The 21,511-nt window shown below is 36.6% G+C and overlaps 1 protein-coding gene across 1 annotated transcript; it reads right to left on the reverse strand.

The window, feature by feature from the left end:
- Positions 1-13,400: 13,400 nt before the first annotated feature.
- On the reverse strand, positions 13,401-14,932 carry LOC134237347 (zinc finger MYM-type protein 2-like). The gene is made up of 3 exons (XM_062719455.1): positions 14,401-14,932; positions 13,942-14,335; positions 13,401-13,845 (listed from the first exon to the last, which is right to left on the reverse strand). The coding sequence occupies exons 1-3, from the start codon at positions 14,930-14,932 to the stop codon at positions 13,401-13,403; spliced, it is 1,371 nt and encodes a 456-aa protein (XP_062575439.1).
- Between the last annotated feature and the right edge of the window lie 6,579 nt (positions 14,933-21,511).

The raw sequence follows: 21,511 nt of genomic DNA on the forward strand, positions 1-21,511 counted from the left end.
CATTATTTACAAATAGAAAATGCACATTAAAACAAGAAATAAACGCAAAAAAATCTAAGACCACGAAAGGAGTACTATATGTATGCCACAAGTTTCGAGTGTGCAATCGGGTGTAACGAAATCTTACGGTTTATATACCCGTCTTACGGTGCATATTTATGAGAAGTTTCAGCTTTAATAAGTTATAATTGTATATATAGGGCTGGGTATTGGCCCGAGATTTCGTATTGCGATATATTGCGATATTTTTAATTGTATTGCGATATGTATTGCAATATTTTTAATGTAATAAAAATGGCATTTTCTTACTACATTAACTATAATTTACATGCAGAATGTACATAACCATGATAAGTAACCAACACGGGAAAAAAATCTTGTTGATTTCAATTAAGTTATGCTCTGAAATGTCCCCACAAAACAACTTCTGTCTTACTGTTTGGTTTAATAACAAACTTTCATAAGTCCATTTTTATATTTAATGACATAATTCCTTAATCTAAGCATATTGCCAAAATATCGATATTACAAAATCGTATTGCGATACGATATTTTTTGTCATTGTATTGCAATATATTGAAATATCGATATTATTGCCCAGCCCTATGTATATATATATATGAGTTTCAACAGATGTTTCAATCATAACAATGTGAAAAAATAAATTTCCATTCAGGCCATTTTGGAGCAATGACCGAAAGAGGTATAGCAATCGTAAAAAAGTGATGCAAACATATTATAGCATTCACTCCTATTATACATAGGAATACATAGGAAAATCTTTAAAAATCTCAATAACAACAAAGCCATGATCGGTCATACATTTATATATATAGAAGCATCCTCAGGTAATGTAGGCTCAAATTTGTTCAAATCATGACCCTCGGGGGTAAGGCAGGGCCACAATGTACGATCAAAGTTTAACATAGGTATATATAGGAAAAATCTACTCAATAACAACACGATGATCACTGCATGTTGTCAAATAATTTGATAATTTTACGCATTGCACACACGTGCATGCATGTCCCTGCATTCAAGTTTGATAGTAGCATAATGTAGGAATCCATTATACCTATTCATATCCTAAATTTCATCCTGTTTTGTTGAAAACCAAGAAAGTTTTCGGTATTTAAAGTTTTAGCCAATCAAATTGCAGCTCACGTGCTTGCGCGTGTTTTCATGATAATTCTTAAATATGCTGTTGAACCTCCCAATGTATGACTATATTTCAAAGTATTTTGTCAAAAAACTAGAAAGATACTGAGACTTTTGTTTCAGCCAATCAGACTTCATGATATTTTGACCATGTTATCATGGCTACACTACTAATATACATGTATCCTAATATTATGAGTTTCAAAGCATTTGATAAAAAAAAGTTACGGCTATATCAATTATATTGGTCAATTCACGGGTTACTCGAATAACCTTCGTTCCGCAAATCTACATAACATGCCTAGTTACCATAAAAAGGTTACACCTAGATCGGGTGAAGAGCAGTTTACGAGATCACTCGCGGACAAAGAAGTACCCATGAAGAAGAAAGTAAAAATAAATATGTTTGGGTGGGTAACATAATATCTGGTCTAAGTCCTATGAGCTATGGGTATAAGTTGATAACCACCTGTAAAATTAAATCAAAGTGAAGCAAAACTATAATCAAGATCATATTATTCCTTCGTTTCTCGGTAGTTGCACTGACTCCCGGTTCCTTGGTTCCCTTAGGTTCTCCGCAGGTCACGTGACCTGTTGTAGGTATAAATAAGGAGACAATCGGTTGTTTTAGTGAGTCTGTTGCTGACGGCCGGATTGAAAAGACGGTTGTATACAGAGGAGTCAAACGTGGTAGGTACTGCAAGGAATACCTTGAATCAGGTCTTATGTGTCTGAAATAGACTTTCGAGACTTTGATTGATTATATATTATTTAGATATAGTACCTGATATTCTGGTTTGACTGAAGGTAAGAAGCGGACGCGCTTCAGTCCTTGGAAGGCGCTCCCGAGAAACGATGGAGTTATTGTACATATTATTAATTTAAATTTGTGATTGAGAAAATTGATTTATTCTTTAATTGTTCAGATAGAACAGCCGAATCCCATAAAAGAACCCGAAAACGTTACATAAATTTGGTGGCAGCGCGGTGGGATTCGGCAAATAATTACAGTAATCAATATTTTAAATTAACAAGTTCTTAATTGTGTTATTTTTGCCTTGTAAATAATGAGCGCGATGGAGGAAATGATCAACGAAGAGATATCCTTTCTTGAAAGGACTTGTGAGAGATTGCGTCTTGAAATAGAACAGCAATCTACGCCCGTTGAAACAAGTAGACCAATGCGCGATTCTGGAATTGCGTCATTGACTGGTGAACGCGCACAAGGAAATCAGCCTGGAGGAGCGCTAGATGGTGTGACAATGAGGAGAAAAACAGCTCAACGAAATTTAACATCTGAACCAAATGCATCAAATTCGACAAGAGATTATGCTGCGAGTCCTCAGCAATATGAAACGATGGTGCCACAGCAAAGTTGGAAAACGCCGAGCATTTTGTCAAATGCGCATCCGCACCCAGTCCATATGTTGAGTGAGACTCTGGCGCATTCTCCTTTTCACATTCAATTGGAAACGCCATCGCAAGGACAGTATCAAAATAGGCCTCCTGCGCAAACGAAAGATGCAGAAGTATTTCATGAGGGTCAGGTACGAAACAAGTTTGAGACTCCAAGATCTTCTATAAATGCGCGGTTTTCAGAAACTGCTTTAGAACATAATGCACAGCCACCGATTCCAATGAATCGTACATCTGCGGATGCGCTGCATCAAATGCCAGAAGATGCGTTACATCAAACACCTGCAGATGCGCTGCTTCAAACACCTGCGAGTGCGCAGAATCGACACGGAAATTGGGTGAACCAAAGGATAGATAGCGCATTTCCGCGACAGATAGGAAACGTCATTGATAAAGAGAAGAAAGACCAAAGAGAGAAAGCTACAGCCAAGTGTAACATCAAGCCGGCAACCTTTGATGGAACTCATTCATGGCTAGATTATAAATCCCATTTTGATGCGTGTGCGGCTATCAACAATTGGAATTCTAAGGAAAAGAGGTTGTATTTAGCAGTGTCACTGCGAGGAGCTGCACAAGGGATATTAGGAAATGTTTCGCCAGAAATGGGACAACAATATGACCTCTTAGTGAAAGCGCTTGAAGAGAGATTTGCTCCACCTAATCAAACGGAGTTGTACCGTGCGCAACTGAAAGAAAGGCGTCAACGGGCATCAGAAACATTATCTGAGCTAGGCCAAGCTGTGCGCCGATTGACGTATTTGGCATATCCATCTGCACCGGCAGAAGTAAGAGAAACTCTTGGTAAAGAGGCTTTTATTGATGGATTGATAGATTCTGATATGAGACTACGCATTAAACAGAGTCGACCCCAGAATCTAAATGAAGCTATTCGCCTGGCAGTGGAACTAGATGCCTACTATAAGACCGAGAAAAGAAGTTATATGCGCGCTATTGAAAGTCAGGGACAAGCACCAGCTCAAGCTTCCGAGTCTGGAGATTTAAAAGCGCTGATGCAGAGTATGAAGAATAAAATAGATAATCTGGAGAGGCAGATTAAGACAAACGCAAGAGTTCGCAAAGATTCTTTTCAGAAAGAAGGCAAGCGTAATAGGGTAAAATGTTACTACTGCTCAGAGGAAGGACACATTCGGAAGAATTGCCCAAAGTTGAAGAACAAAGCTCAAGACAAAGAACAAGATAGGCGGCGACATGAATCAAAGTCAGATGGCGGTAGCGCATGTCAAGTTCGCAGTAGACGTAAAAGAAAGAGAAAATCTAAAAACAATGGCAATGTTGGCGCAAACAATTTGTGCGAGGAAGCAGGTATCTTCATTCAGGGAAATGTGAATGGGAGAAGTGTAAAACTCTTGATTGACACTGGAGCATCTCTTACTCTTATTTCAAAGAGATTGTTTGATGCATTACGGGAGGAAAGACCTGAGCTTAAGGAGAACGCACAGCGAATTTTCAATGCTAGTGGTTCTGTTCTGTCCCACTATGGTAAGGCAACTTTTTCTCTCAAGATTGGTGAGACAGATAGAACTATTGATGCAGTTGTTGCAGATATTTCTGTGGACGGAATTATTGGACTTGATTTTCTCAAGAAATACAATGGGTTAATAGATCTTCAAGGGAGTTCGCTGCGATTAAATAATGAGACATGCCAATTTTCCTGGGAAGGCACACTAGGTTGTTACAGAGTCACTGCAGCAAGTGACATCAGCATACCACCGAGGAGTGAAATAATTATTTCTGCCAATGTTACGGGAAATAATAACTATGGAGGTGCGGATTACTTAGTGGAACCAGAACGAAAATTTATTGAGACAGGGCGTGCGCTAGTAGGACGCACTCTCGTTAAAGGTAGCGATAAGATACCAGTTTGCTTAATGAATGTCACGGATGATGTGCAAAATATTTTTCGAGGAACTCTGATTGGAAAAATGACAGCAGTCGAGGAGAGACCAAAATCGCCATCTTATCCTCAGGATCTAACCAAAGAGCTGAGATGTGATCTGAAAGATTTGTTAGACAGATGTAAAGACAATCTATTACCCGAGCAAGTGACAAAAGTTGAGGACTTTCTTCGAAAAAATCAGTTTTTGTTCGCAACTTCTAATTATGCCTTAGGACAGACCAATGTGGTGCGCCATAAGATAAACACGGAGCAGGCTAAACAACCTATCAAGCAAGGTCCTAGGCGAATTCCGATTCATCTAACTAATGAGGTAGATGCACAGGTAAAGGAAATGCTCGAGAAGGATGTAATAGAACCTTCAAACAGTCCCTGGGCTTCGCCAGTAGTTCTTGTACGCAAGAAAGACGGCACAATGCGCTTTTGTGTCGACTACCGTCGATTAAATGAGGTGACCACAAAGGACGCTTATCCTCTTCCAAAAATTGATGAGGCTTTTGACCATTTGTCAGGACATGAGATGTTTTCTACGCTCGATCTTAACAGTGGTTACTGGCAGCTTAGTATGGAGGAGAGCGACAAGCCGAAAACTGCATTTGTAACACGACAAGGGTTATTCCAATTCAAGGTTATGCCCTTTGGCTTATGCTGTGCGCCTGCGACGTTTGAGAGACTTATGGAAACCGTTCTTGCAGGACTCCAATGGGATAAGTGTTTAGTATACCTTGATGACATTATTGTTGTTGGCAAATCATTTGATGATATGCTTGAAAACCTGCAACATGTTTTTGAGCGATTGCATCAGGCCGGCCTAAAGTTAAAGGCCAAGAAATGCAATTTATTTGCTACCAAGGTATCCTATCTGGGACACATCATTTCCAAAGACGGAATTGCCACCGACCCAGAGAAAGTGAAAGCGGTACAGTGCAGGGAACTAATTTTGTTACAAAAACCAGCATCAGTATCAGTATAAGTAGGATCAGGATAGAGCTAGCATCAGCATCAGCATTTAAAAAAACAGCATTACTTGGATCAGCATCAACAAGCAAAGGATAGAACTAGCATTGACCTATTTTAAAACCAGCATTGACCTACTTAATATCAGGATTATCCTGGTTTACTAAAACTACAGATTTGATTTTCACAAAACGAAACCGCGAATAGACATTCCTATTTCAGTCGGAAATAAATACAAAGAATGTATTTCTTGCAGACAAATTGTCAAATATAATCCTAAGATTATTATTAAATTAATTCAATAGCAATAACCCCGTGATATTTTCAAATCTGAATCAGCTGATCACCAAACGCAATGGAGTCTACTGGTGAGGCCACGCCACGGATTGCTGATATTGAGATCGGTGATAAAGGGGTAAGTAGTTAGGCTTGCACATAAAAAATCAGTTAAACAATATAATAAAAGTATGATATCGTGAGTATGACTAATTACTACAAAATTCCATTGGGTTTTATGAGCATACACATGCTACGAAGTTTTTCAATCCGAATTTCCTCTAAATTTACGGAAGTCAGAAATAAAAGTCGCAGTGCCTTTGACGAGATTATCTGCAAGCAATTAATCATAGACTTAGGTGTAATGAACAAAACATAATAATTAATCCAATGCAATAGTTGATTTTATGTTAATGAATCTGGTGTAAATATTTTTTTAATGCGAAAGTTCTTAAACTTTACAAAAACTTGTGCAGAAAAATGAATTTGTGTATGTACAAAAAATCGTTTTGAAATAGCTAAAATAATTATGATATATAGGAGAGAGGATCTGTGCTTGAAAATATGCATGTACATTTATTTTAAAACTTTTTCACTACATATTCTTTTCCTTGTTTGATGAATAGCATCTTCACAGTGGAAAATTGTGTATACAAAGTATAGTTAATTTGTATGTCCTTAGCTGTAGATCTGTAGCTCTCCGAAAAAAAATATATTGATAGACTGGAGGGCTACTGTGTGCCACCCATTGAAAAAACTGTATATTTATTGCGCACAAAAAGTGTGCTCGGTTCTTAATTAATTCTTCCAAATTCTTACGTCAATTGCAAAAAAGAAAAGATTTTTAAAAAATTCCTTTATCCTCGATCAAGTACTTTCGTAGTTGACATCTGAACAAAGCGTATTTGACCGAATTATCTTTGAAACCAAAATGGCAGTATAAATAAGCGAAATGTTCGATGTTTACAATACCAGGGTCAGGAGGACTATTAACAACAATTATGAGTAAAGTTTGGTTGTGGAAACAGCGAAAGAATATGTTAAGAACACATGATAAGTAATATGTTGAGATTACAGTTTTAAAAACATGGAGAAATAAATTGAGAACCAAGCGCTCTTTTTTGTGCGCAATAAATATACAGTTTTTTCAATGGGTGGCTCTATAGCTCTCCGGTCTAAAAATATATATTTTTTTTCAGAGAGCTACAGATCTGCAGCTAGTATGTCCTGGCTGTATGTAGAATTTATTTTTTAAATGTACTTGAATCCATTTATACCCTTGCAGATAAGATCTCAATTCAATTAAATACACAAACTTTAATCAATAGGAAGTCTATATAATTATATATGCTATAAATAATTATTTGTGTTTTTCCCAAATTAAAATTGTGCGAGATTTAAAAAAAATAATAATAATATTATGGTGATCAATCATCAATAAATAAATCTTGTCTTCTTTGTACTTTTATAGAAATGGAGTGCTATGAACAGTCCACAGTTTTGTTGCTTCATCACTGCACATAAGAATCTAGATCTAATTCATTCATATGAAGACGCCAACACGTTCCGGTGAAGGGCTGCATATTTTAACCTGTACTCAGCACTAAAGCCTTTGAAAAGTGAGAGATCTTTTTCGTACCAACACCTACATGAACTGCGACACTGGAACTCGGTTTATATGGTTTCATTCAAAGGACCGGACAATCTACATGCAGTGATGTCGGAGACTGATGATTCAAACAAAATTCTGCTTTTTAAAAAAGACAAGTGTTCTTCATTCCTAAAAGTAGAGGGCAGGGACAGTAGAGGACATGAACAGTATGATGTAATGATGGATTTATAACTTACAATAAAAAAAATTCTAGAAAGTGAATTTGTTGAAAGAAACTACTGGTGATAAAGAAAAAAAAAAAACTTCATTTGTTCATGCGAACACCATGATTCTATTTATTCATTTATTTGACTTTATTGACATAATATAATACAAGTGAAAAAGAGTGAATATGGGACATGAATTGTAAAACTATTAATCTAATAATTCCATGATTACACTATTTCATAAAATTCTAAAAGATGTTATGGGACACTTTGTAATTTCATTTATATTATAATTTCATTGTTTAACTTGGCATTGACTATATAAATAAATTGTAATTTTTAGACACTGGAAATTTTTTTTTTTTATTGTTTCCATGAAGTTAAAATTTTACATGTGTACTTTGTTGTTCTACAACAAACATAAAATAACCTTTATTTTGTCTCCTACTTCAAATATATTGTGCCCTAATACAGCACTATTAGCTTCTAAGGAGTGGTAGAAGAAAAAATTGGTAAAGATGATATAAGATTTTGCTAAATTTTCAGTGGTAGAAGAAAAAATTGGTAAAGATGATATAAGATTTTGCTAAATTTTCAGAAAATGAACATTTTACCAAGGCTGTTAATTAAGACAGAACAGAAAAACGGATAGAAAATGTTACTGTAAATTTCATGTTAAGCATGTTAAGTTTTCATTTTTAAAATTGCGAAATTTGTTACGGTACTTAATTAACAGTCTTAATTTCACATGTATATCATCAAGATGAAAAGAATTATCTGGCTAGCATCAAACTCTTAATCTATGGTACACTAGAGCATATATAAATATTGGATGATTTAAACTACTGGCTTAAAAAATTAGGAAAATGTATTTATTACACTGTCTAGTATCATGATATAAGGGAAGAAATATCTACACAGTAAAACATGGTTATAACGAACACGCTATAAGGCCAAAAGAAATTATACTCTTGTTTCCTGTCCCCTGACCAATAAAATTAGGGTAGGTAGATAGGGAAAAAATTTTATTTTCAAAACTCAATGAATGCAGAACTGCCAGAACATATAGTGTGTAATAGTTTGTTAATAAAGATTTATAAAGCAAAGGTATCCTGTACACTTATGATGTATTAGTTCTGTAAATATTGTTGGTCAACTTTAGTACTTTAGGAAAATAATAACCCAAAAAATGAAAATGTAATAAAAACTTTTAGGGTTTGAGGGTAAAATGTAGGGTAGGACGGGTGACAGGAAACAAGAGTATTTTTTATTTCGGCCTAATGAATTCATGCTGATGGTGGAGTCATTTTCATTCCCTGTACTGGTTTTAAAATCCTATGGATAGTGAACATAATTTTAAAATGTCAAAAAGTGTGTTTCCCAGGCATTTAAAATACTACAAGCTTATTTTTCTGTGTATTTAAATGATTTATTCAGTCTAAGATACCCTACATAACAATGTGTTACCCCCACATTCAGTCTCTTATTGCAGATTTATAAATATGGAATTTTCCAATTAAAGTTTTAAATGAATTAAATCCAAAGTAGAGGTACTGTGAGCGATGAGCTCACTAAATGATACCCCCCGCCTCCCATATGGTTATAACTGGTGAAAAAGTCCATGTTTTCTTGTGGCCGGGAAACCCAAAATATGTGTCGGATCAAAAAGTAAAATAGGAGGTGCACAATGGCAATATGTAATAAAGATTCTGTGAAAGTTGCATCAAATTTCATTCAGTGGTATGAGAGGAGTTGCGGATAAGAGACGGGTACCCCAAAGCGTAACAGACGGACGGACGGACAGACGGACGGACGGACAGACGTACAGACGGACGGAATTAACGATTACTATATACCCTCCCGCTTTTCAAGCGGGGGGTATAATAATAAAGAAATGTTTTTATTTAAATTCACCGGTATTACTATCTTTGTCATTACAATTCATTAATCTTGGCACATCAGTGAAAATTTTACCAGTCATCAATAAGTGTTTGATATTCTTTTTCAAGTGATCTAAAAAATCTATTTTTAGAGTATTCATGAAAATGCAATTAAGAATTATATATGCTTCATTCAGCTTCAATAAGAGCACTACATGTAACAGAAATATTGCCTATTTACATGGAATGTTGGTGTCCTCAAAAATAAAATATCAGGGGCAGTATTTTTTTTAAAATGTATATACTAAAAATACAACTTGGACAGAATATCATATAAACATGTATCTTTCAATTAGTACATTATACTTAAAACAAACATCACACTATTGTAAAATATATGTTTTCATTTATTCTATAAAATCAATTTATATATTATGGACAATCATCATGAACAGTTGTAAGATTGTACAAAAGAGCAGGGATGCATTTCTATTTACATACATCTCATATCTAATTATGTATACAATACACAAATCACTTGAAATCCACTTTAAACTTTAAATTCTGTCCATTTCATTTTAGATCTAAGTGGGAGATAACTTTAAAATGTATATATGTATGTCATCAATGGATTTGGCGCACATCATCACAACGGTTTTAATGCCACTGTCTGATTAACAGAAGTTCCTGGCTTAAATTTTCACTATTTCATCAGCTGGATTTAGGTCCAAAGAGAAGACCAGAATACTTTAATCCTGGAGGAATTTCTGCTTTGTTTACTCTGTCATGGGCCTGAAAAATATGAAACATCAATTAGGTTAATTTCAAAAAATGCCAAATATTAAAAAAACAATGCTATAAATACAGTTTTAACTACAGTTGTTAACTTTATACTGTGAGTAATGTGTACATCACACAAATATACAAAATACAAACTTGAGGAGGAAATTATTTAATTTTACACATTTAGAGCAATTAATTTTTTTTTACAGGTAAAAGAAAATAAATTGCCTTTGACTACTAAAACTTATGCTATGAAATAGGGGCACAATGACAATAAGTAACTTTACAAATTGAACATAATTTGGCGATCTTTTCTCTTTTAACTCCAGTAAAATTTAAAGGAACCATTGAGGCTGAAATGATTAATCGATAATCGTGTGAGGATTAAGTACACGTATATCAATATGTATGTAAAAATATTTAAATATTGCAAAACTTTTTAACTCTGAGAGGTAGAGACTTGATATTTGGCATGCGTACTCAACTTAAAAAGTTCTTCCAAAAGACACCAACTTCAATGACCTTGTGACCTTGACTGTGACCTACATGCTTAAAATAATTCTTTCGAACTTTTACCATAACTTTTGAATCATAGGAGATGGAGACTTCATACTCGGTATGCATATTCCACTAATAAAGTTCTTTCAAATGACATTGAGATCAATGACCTTATGACCTAGACTTTGACCTATATGCTAATAAAAACAGTTTTTTTTAAACTTTGTTACCACCGGCCCCACAGTGTTTCACAAACACATCTTGTTCAATACAAAAAAAGACTTCCTGATCAACATGACCAATTCAAATATTTGATATATATTGACATTGTATTGTAGCTCAAATATCAGGATAGATACATATCTGCCTTCTGAAAAAATTATATATCTGTTTAAAGCCTTAAGTACAATCTAGATTCTACTCGTAAACTAGACACAGGACAGTACTTGATAGGGAACAGCCTAGATAGAATGTTCTATCGTTAAAATGATATTGTCCTACGGACCCGGTTTAACGATAGAATTCGTTCCGTGTATTCATAATGTAGCAGAAAGAAACACGGGCGATAACTCGCATAGTGCATTTACTAGGAACAATCTAGAGAGTTCCAAATGTAAACATCGCAGGTAATTTGAATTGAGAGAAAAACGTTGAGAAAATTAATTGGATTTTCGTATTTATATGGATTATTTTTTGGGACTATTGTTTAAGAGTTGACTTCTAAATTGGTTCAAAAGTTGAAATACATGTACATGTACTATGTTTAAGTGAAGTACATTTGAGTGGACTTGGTTATCAGTCGGTCAGGTTATATTATGTACATTACCACATTGTTGTAAGCGTGAAGCTCTCCTGCTCATGGCTGCTTGATCAAAAAATTTCCTAATCTTTATCTTGATGCCTCAATCTTTATTGTGACGTCATATGACATTGTAAGTGAACATGGGTTTCTTTCCATCCCAATTGAAATGAACAATTTACATTCATTCAACAGTGTTTCTTACACTGCGACTGGGTATCATGATCAAAGTAAAATATCTTACTTTGCTTTATTTGCAAATGGTCAATATTTTAATGAGCTACAAAATATTAATGATCGAGCTACAAAATATTCTTTCTCATTTGACCACGGTCAGAATGGGAGAAGGTTGTACATTTTGGCCATGGTTGCAACAATGGGTTATGTATAATCTGACTTGATACTTTGTGGATTAACTACAGAATACTGCATCTGCAGATTCTAAATTAAAAAAAAATCATTTATTTTTTATTCAATTGTAAAAATTGACCTTTAAAATCACATGGGTTTAACATGTTGAAATGCCTTAATGATTAATCGCTCAGAATTTTGAGTTTTTGATTTTTTGTAACACTAAATCTGTTTCACATCTTTACCATTTTTATATAAACTTATTAAAAAAACATTGTTTACATACCCTCTGAGTGGTTGTAGTGACTGTACTGATGATCTATTGGTTCCTTGGATTACGACTTTTCCATTTAGGCTAAAGCAAAATATTCACAGGACACGCAATAAATTTTCATCTGGATTTGACATAAACTTCATCATGTTCATTGTCCATCACGTTTCCATGCTTACACGTTGCACACACTAGGGCTATTCCACCTACTGAAATCGCATCACAAAAAGGATAAATCATCGCATTTTAGCTGCAATCAATATCAAATAACTATGTTACGATAACTTCGCAAGATGAAGATTTACTTCCAACTTCCACTATGTCGCCATTTTGTTTCTTTACGATTGCAATACGACAAAACGAAATTCGTTAAAAATCGCTAATTTTTTCGGTAAAAAGTGAAAACAGATAAAGGAAAGTCATTTAATACAAATAACAAATAAAAATTACTCCCAAAATTATTTTTAATGGCTTAAAATAGCGATGCTGTTTTTGAATTATCCACTTCCGGCAGGATAATCCTACTTCCGGTAGCATTACTAGCATTGACCTAGTTTCAAACCAGCATCAGGATAAGGATCAAACCAGGATCAGGATAAGGATAACTAGCATCAAAATCAGCAAGCAAAGGAAGCATCAAAATCAGCAAGCATAGGAAGCACCAAAATCAGCATTGATGCTGTAACAAAATTATTTCCCTGCACTGTAGCTGAGTGGCCAATTCCAAGTACTGTGACTGAATTAAGATCTTTTCTAGGTCTTTGCAGTTATTACCGGCGCTTTATAAAGAATTTTGCATCAGTTGCCAAACCATTGCATCGACTCACAGAAAAAGGAAGGAAGTTTCTGTGGAGTAAAGAAGCACAAGAAGCATTCGAAGTGCTGCGCAACAAACTGATAACTGCGCCAGTATTAGCTCTACCAGATGTAACGAAGCCATTCATTCTGGATACCGACGCTAGCAATGAAGCGATCGGTGCGGTATTATCTCAAAATATTGATGGCAAGGAACGTGTTTTAAAACATTGTTATGACATCATCTTTTGTTCTTTTAATACCTTCTTATCCTTGAAATAACAAAAACAATCCAATAAGTTACCTGTAACTGTCCAATAAGTTGGAAAAACTGTCCACTATTAAAAATAGTGGACACTTTTTTACAACTTATTGGACAGTTACAGGTAAGCACTAAGAAAAAATAACAACAAATCCAACACAAAAGATATACATGTTATTCATGAACAACGAATTACACACATTGTAATAATTATTCCAACTTTAGAATTTAAATTTGAAAAATACACTTCCAGACGAAATTTCAGTTTCACTAGCACCAGCTGGTGCACACACATTAGAATCACTTTCGGCTGCGGTTTTGGCTTTCTTGATAGCTACATCACACTGATTTTCACCGTGAATGATTTTGCTCACTCTTTGCTGTTGTTCTTCAGTTGTTCTTTTATACGATCTAACAGATGTCGAGCGGTGTCCAGTTTTCTCGGTTATTAGCTGCTCATCAATGCCAGCATCGTAAAGGCGTGTTGCGGCGGTTGCTCTGAGGCTATGGTTTGTGTAGTGGCCAGTAAATCCTGCTATTTTACACAGTTTTGCGACGGTCTGTTGAAGAGTGTGTACTCCAACAGGAGAGTCGGCGTACCAAGTGGAATCTGTGGGGTACCGCAGAGGTCGCAAATAGAGAGCATTGGTTTTACCAGCTTCAGGCCTTTAAAAGAAAATTGCATATTATAGATTAAAGTGTTTTAAATTAAGATATATCTTACAGCAATATTTTGGTGGAAATTAACAACAATATACTTGCCTTAAATGCAGATATTTTTCATACGTGAGCACAGGACATCTCTCGGGAACATTCTTGTTCTGGTATGCTCTGGTAACTTTAGGTTGCAGATTTTTGTGCTGGAGCCCACCGCGATTTGTTTTGGAGACATCCTCTCTATATTCGAGATATCGCAGTCCAGATGCATCCATGGAAAGAGAAATCTGACTGTTTGTCCCAACCCTCAAGTTTCTGTGTTCCTGTCCTGCTCGTAGTGCAAAATGTAGTCCTAGTTGAAACAGTAGAGTATCTAAGAGTTTTTGAGGTGTATCTCTTCCTAAAACTCCCTTGGACCACATTTCATCTTCTTGAGCCTCAGTTATGATCTCTGCCCGTTTCGCTCTATCCCCATGCCTCGCCCAGAGAGTTCTTTCATCTTTGAATCAAGAATACTGCGCATATCGTGAAATTTATCATCATTCAAAAAGTTTATGAATCTACCTTCATGTCGTAATTTGTGTTGAATTGCACACACAATTTCATACAAGCTATTGGGTCTGTAATCCTCTCCAGATTTATTCCTCACTTCAGCTACAAAGAAACTCATTGTTTTGTTGATTTCCTCATCACTCATTATCATAATATCCTGATACATAAATGTATCATGGTTTGGTAACATACACTTTCGTTCATTTTGCCAGTTCGTAAATAGAGTCATTGCCCACTTTGACTTTTGCTCTGTTTTCTTCGATAAACCTTTCTTAACCAAATTATCCAAATCTTCTTGATTGAGCCGTGCAAACCTTTCAATATTTTCTTTTCCTTCTATGTCTTGGGTGGCCTTAACAAGTTCCTCGTCAGAAATATCCGAAAAAATATCTACTTTGAGGTCAAAATTCGGTTGTTTTTTTGGATGTTCTCTTTCCAAATCCAAAATATCACTGAGAATGCCATCCGTGTTGTTTTCTTGTTCATCAACTTCTCTAAACTTGTTTTGTGTTAAAAACACGCTTTCTCCATCTGAAGAGGACATCCTAACCGCAGGGACATTTACTAAGAAGTGGTGTTCGATGTGCATGCTTTTTATACAAAACCAAGGAACTCACCTGTAACTGTCCACTAAGTTAACAATTGAAGTGAATCCTATTCACAGTATTTAAATCAACAAATTTACCTGAGACAGTCTACTAAGAAGACAATGCCAAATTTAATACAAAGGATGTTTACTTCATTGACGTTGCAAGAGAGAAACTTTTCTAAGAGAGTCCATTCTGAACACAATGGAATGAAATGTTTTAAGTAGGTTACAGGCCTCAAACTGTCCATTCTGTGAGAAAAAAGAACTATTGTCGGGCCTAACGGCCCTCCAATAGTTCTTTCTTCTCACAGAATGGACAGTTTTCGGCATGTAACCTTTACATAGCATATGCTAGCCGTACATTGTCCAAGAGAAAGAAGATATTGTGTGACAGGGAAAGAACTTTTGGCCGTTGTCCATTTTATTAAGCGTTACCGCCACTATCTCTATGGTAAACAGTTTCTTATTAGAACGGACCATGGGTCATTGAGATGGCTTGTAAGATTCAAAAACCCAGAGGGTCAGTTGGCTAGGTGGCTGGAAGTGATCAGTATCTATGATATGAAAATAGAACACAGACCCGGTAAAAAGCATGGTAATGCGGACGCGCTCAGCAGAATACCTTGCGCTCAGTGTGGGTTTGATGCTTCATCAATGGAAAATGCTGAGTATGATATGAAAGTTGAACCAGCTGTACGAACTATACAGCCATCAGAGGTAAAAAGTGATGACATGGATTTTAATCTGCAAGAGGCTCAGGAGCAACACAGAGACATTAAGCTTGTAAAAACTTGGGTTGAGAAAGGCGAGCGACTAAGTTTTAGCGATATATCTATGCATGGCTACGTAGTGAAGTCTTTGTGGAATCAGTTTTCTAGACTTGCTATAGAGAATGGATTGCTAATGCGTAAGTGGACTCTGCTTCGTCCCAACAAAGAAGTTCATCAAGCTATCATACCTGACCAAGAGCGCAGACGCGTCTTAGAAATGTGTCATGATAATCAGACGTCGGGACACTTGGGGGTAAACAAAACGATAGCTAAGATACGACAGAGATATTACTGGCCTGGATTTCAAAAAGACGTCTATCAGTATGTTACAGGCTGTGACAAGTGTACGAGACGTAAAAATCCAAATCCTAAACATAGAGCCCCGATGCAGATAACCGGATCAGGTATGCCAATGGAAAGAATTGCCACAGATATACTGTGTGAACTACCCGAAACTGATAGAGGAAATCGCCACATTTTAGTTGTTTCAGACTATTTCACCAAGTGGACAGAGGCATTCGCTCTGCCAAATATGGAAGCTGAGACAATTGGACGCACTATGGTGGAACAGGTATTTGTCAGATTTGGTATCCCCTTCACCATTCATTCGGACCAAGGTCGACAATATGAGAGCAGGCTCTTCCAAGAGATGTGTCGGTTACTTGGGATTAAAAAGACCCGTACAACACCTTATCATCCGAAGTCAGACGGGATGGTGGAGCGTTTTAACCGCACACTGCTCTCTATGTTAAGCACTTACGTACAGGAGAACCAACGTGACTGGGATTTGCATCTTCCATATATACTTATGGCATATCGTTCTACAGAACATGACACCACCAATTTCTCGCCAAACATGCTGATGCTGGGGCGCGAAGCCACTACACCATTAGAGTTGATGTATGAAATGCCCCCAGATATTAAGGATATTCCAACAAGTCAATGGGTTTGGGTGTTACGCGAACGATTAGAGTCAGCTCATAAGTTGGTCAGAGAAAACATGCGAGGTGAAATGCAGCGCCAGAAAAGGTACCATGATACCAAACTAGCATGGTCATCCTTTAGTCCCGGAGAAAGAGTTTATGTATTTTTCCCTACCAGAAAGAGCGGTTGTTCTCCGAAGTTAACATCGTTTTGGAGAGGGCCTTTCTTAATTGAAGACAAATTGTCAGATGTTTTATATAAGGTTGCATGCGGAACAAAAGGAAAAAGCACTATCATTCACTGTGATCGCTTGCGAAAGTGTAAGTCACAGATACTTCAAAGAGAGAATGATATCAGTAATTCCGAGAGTCCAAACAATGCAGATGATACTCAAGAGTGTCTTGTAGAAGAAAATGAAGATCAGTATGACATTGCTGAAAACCCTAGCATTTGTGCTTCAGATAGGCCAAGGCGCATTAGAAATGCACCCGTGTGGCATAACGACTTCATTGTTGAATACAAATTATAAGCTGTCAGTACAACTACATATTAGTGTAGAGCAATTTCATTATATGTTTAGTTTTTAAAATATTTTTATACTCAGGTTTTTGTTTTTGTGATTTTTGCAGATCATGGCAAACACCAAGACCACTAAAAGAAAAGAGGGTCACCTTTGTCCTATGTGTTCTCAGAGATTCGGTGAAGAATCAGAGTGGGAGAAACATGTACTTGAGTGTGGGAGGAAGCGCAGACAGAAACGGTTTGAATGCAGTCATTGTGACTATGCTACAAATAAGAAGAGCGATATGGTCAGACATTGTAAAACTCGACATGGTGGATTTGCTCAGGTTGACAGCGAGAGTGATTGGGAGCAGTTGGATCCCGGGAATCTATCAGATGTTGTTGGTGAAGCCACAGCGGCTGGGACTTCCCTTCCTTCTTCCGAAGTGACGCAAAGGAAACCAACGAGACCGACTCCTGTACACACTCCAAAAGTCAAGAGCTTATTGACTTTAGTTCCTGTTGCTCCTGCTACATTCCAGCATCCCATGACGACTGTGAAAGAACATGCAGTTCCTTCGGCAACAGTATCAGCTGCTTCGTAGACTGATGGCCAGGATTCCATCCGTTCAGTTGGTGTCGACAAAGGTACACAGACTCTTCCAACAGAGCAGATGACAGAGGCCACTCAGACCGAAGTGACCAAGAGAAGACGTTTGGATCGGTGTCAGGAAACATATCAAAAGGACGGAAAAAATGTAGAAGAGACCCATGAAGAAGAACTCTGGTTTTAGTGGTTAAAACTGTAGATATGGCAAATAACATTGTAAATTTAAGCAGAGAGCTTAGTGTGTTCTAATGTTTATTGGACTTGCGCAAAGTCAGTCAAGAAGATTATTGCATGGTGTAAATAATAATCAACATGTGTAATATTGTACGCCTTTAGTTTTTCTTTACTGAGGAATGCGAGACGCATTTCCTGGAGGCGTGGGTAGTGAAGCAAAACTATAATCAAGATCATATTATCCCTTCGTTTCTCGGTAGTTGCACTGACTCCCGGTTCCTTGGTTCCCTTGGGTTCTCCGCAGGTCACGTGACCTGTTGTAGGTATAAATAAGGAGACAATCGGTTGTTTTAGTGAGTCTGTTGCTGACGGCCGAATTGAAAAGACGGTTGTATACAGAGAGTCAAACGTGGTAGGTACTGCAAGGAATACCTTGAATCAGGTCTTATGTGTCTGAAATAGACTTTCGAGACTTTGATTGATTATATATTATTTAGAAATAGTACCTGATATTCTGGTTTGACTGAAGGTAAGAAGCGGACGCGCTTCAGTCCTTGGAAGGCGCTCCCGAGAAACGAAGGAGTTATTGTACATATTATTAATTTAAATTTGTGATTGAGAAAATTGATTTATTATTTAATTGTTCAGATAGAACAGCCGAATCCCATAAAAGAACCCGAAAACGTTACAAAAGTTTCTCTTAAATACATTTGATGTAATGAGTCTTACAAAAAAGACAATTCGAGATATCGCAGGGAAAAGAGTGTTACAGAAAGACAGAAACACAAATCGACATTGAAAGCGATTGATTGATTGTATAATGTTTACCATCCCTCTTGAGAATTTTTCACTTATATGGAGACGCCACTACTTGCCTGTGTAAAGCTGCAAATTTTGTCCTATACTCGGCGACATTGAGCATGGAGGGATCTTTTTCGTGCCAGCACCTACTGCGACACGTGACCTCGGTTTATATCCGGTCTCATCCGAAGGACCGGTCTCCACGTCCCGCAGTGGGATTCGAACCCGTGACGTAAGGATTGACTTCTTCTATAAGCACTGTGCCACGCATTGAAAGCGAGAGACAATATTAATGATGAATGGATACACTTTCCATGCAATCTTTGAACAGAACATGGTCAAAGAGATATATAAGACATACATGTTCTATGTAAATTCATAACACTACAGTTCTGCAGTTAATAGGGAAGAAAACAAAATCCACAGGACCATATAACACAGGGAACACTTTTATCTCTATGATGCAGCTTTAAAGTTGAAAAAATTACTGAAAAGTTTGGGGAAAGAATTAATGAAAGGTACCCCTTTCTTATCGTCTCAAGCCACGGTTCGGAGTCCGTATATAACTCTCTCCTACATGGGAAGAATCTACTTTACTTTTTACAATCTCTTTAGTTACGTGCCCGTAAACCAGTGGTGATCAAATGTAAACTTCAGCTTTATAGACCTTAGTCCAGTGTTGAAAATGCCTTCTAGGGCAAATTGTCGTGCATTGTTTCCTTTGTCTTTGATCTTCCTTTTCGAAGTTAAATTTAACCTCCTCTTTAAGCCTTTACGCTTGACCTAGATTGATACAAGTTTCCTAATGTTTTTACATTGACGATATACATTTTAATAGCAGCTTTCATAATATTCCATCGAATGTTCAAAATATTTTATCCTTGACATCCTCTAGCATACGTAACACTTCCCCTTTGAGATAAGATTCTTTTAATTTATATTAGACATTCACCTGTGTAAGCATAGTTAAATGAAGTTATGAATAAATTCGCGTAATGATTCATAAAAGTCAATATAGTAATTTTCAGCAGTTATGCCAAAAGAAATTAATAATTACACTGTAATTGAAATATCGGGCGAATAGAAGGAAGAATTCATAGTTTTGTATGCATGTACTAGTATATTACACACTCCAGTGACGAAATTATACATGGGTTTATTTGGAGTTACGGGAAATGATATTAAACAAGTACTTAATCTTACTCTATGCTTTTAGTTTTTTGTTTTTGTTTTTAATCCCCCTTTAAAAGAGTAAAAGAATTGTGCAGTTATTCAATATCTACTAGATACAATTGGGTAGCCCGCATGGCGCAGTGGTTAGAGCGTCTGCAGTAAGTCGTGAAGTAAGGAGTTGATCCGTACGTCGCGGATTCGAATCCCACTGTGAGTAGTGGAGACCGGTCCTTCGGATGAGACCGTATAAACTGAGGTCCCGTGTCGCAGTAGGTGCAGAAATGAAAAAGATCCCTCACTGCTCAAATGGCCGTAGGTGCCGAGTATAGGACAAAATTTGCAGCTCTCCTCCGGCAAGTGGTGACGTCTCATATGAGTGGGAAAAATCCTCGAGGGGGACATTGCATAACATACGAACAAATTGAAATACCATTGTCTTAAGTCAATAAACGATGCAAGCTACCGGCATAGATTTCTTGAACAATGGCTGTTCCATCATACATGTATATGAATACAATGTCTTACAACATTATAATACAATATAAAATATACTGTAAACCAACTTTTATTCGCGTGCGAGAAATTTTAGCGAAGTTCGCGAGAGCCTCGTCATCGCGAATATTTCTCGCCGCGAACCGGTTCTTAAAGTCTATGTGTCTATCAAAAAGAAACCTAAATAGGCTTTATCGCGAAAATTAATAGTCGCGAACTGGTTTATTCCCGGCAAATCGCGAAATAAAGTCGTCGCGAATAAAAGTTGCTTTACAGTATTAAGTTTTAATTGATATAAACAATACAACGTCTTTTTCGGTTGTTAACATCGCAGCTATTTCGTTTCCTTACTAACAACCACAGAAAGCATTTAATTGTATAGATTATGGCATTTTGATTTTTGCCAGACCCAAGGCAAGCCACCGGATATCTGTTTTGTTTTTCTCTTTTACTAATAAATTAATTACGTGTATTGTGCAACCTTCCGTATTTGCGACAATGACAACACAGTTTTGGTATAAATTTCGTTCATCCCCAAACAAAAATATAAGGAAGCCCATTTTAAATTACTAGATAATGCGAGTATGTAGGAAACAAATTGCCCATGAGAAGAGATCCCTCTGTATAATAACAGCCTAGTATTAATTATTTTAACGACTAGTGTTAACATTGTTCAAAAGTGTTGACGTGTGTTCAAAAGACTCGTGATTATCCTTTCAGCAAGTATAAGTCACAGAACAGAGAAACATCTCCCGAATATAAACATTTGTTATATCTCGCAGGAATTTTATATTTCGAAGTCCCTTAAATGTACAGAGTCTTTCAGTTATGGTGTTGCAATTGTTGGGGATATTTCCGCTAAATCCAAAATAATTCTTATCATTTTGATTTTCAAGCTCATAATTGTTATCAGGCAGATTCACCGAAGTCGTCATTTAAAACACTGTTTTCCACATATTTAGCAGTGAGAAAACACCAGACGATAACAGGTTCTTCGATTTATTGAAAATTAGATCACGTCATTATTGCAATTAATGAAAACTTTTCATTTGACGTTATCGCATAGCCGTTGAATTTTAGCGATAAGTT

The sequence above is a fragment of the Saccostrea cucullata genome, unplaced genomic scaffold (assembly GCF_032062105.1).
Source record: "Saccostrea cucullata isolate Sc308-1 unplaced genomic scaffold, CSIRO_AGI_Scuc_v1 ctg1351, whole genome shotgun sequence".
Classification (NCBI taxonomy): domain Eukaryota; kingdom Metazoa; phylum Mollusca; class Bivalvia; order Ostreida; family Ostreidae; genus Saccostrea; species Saccostrea cuccullata.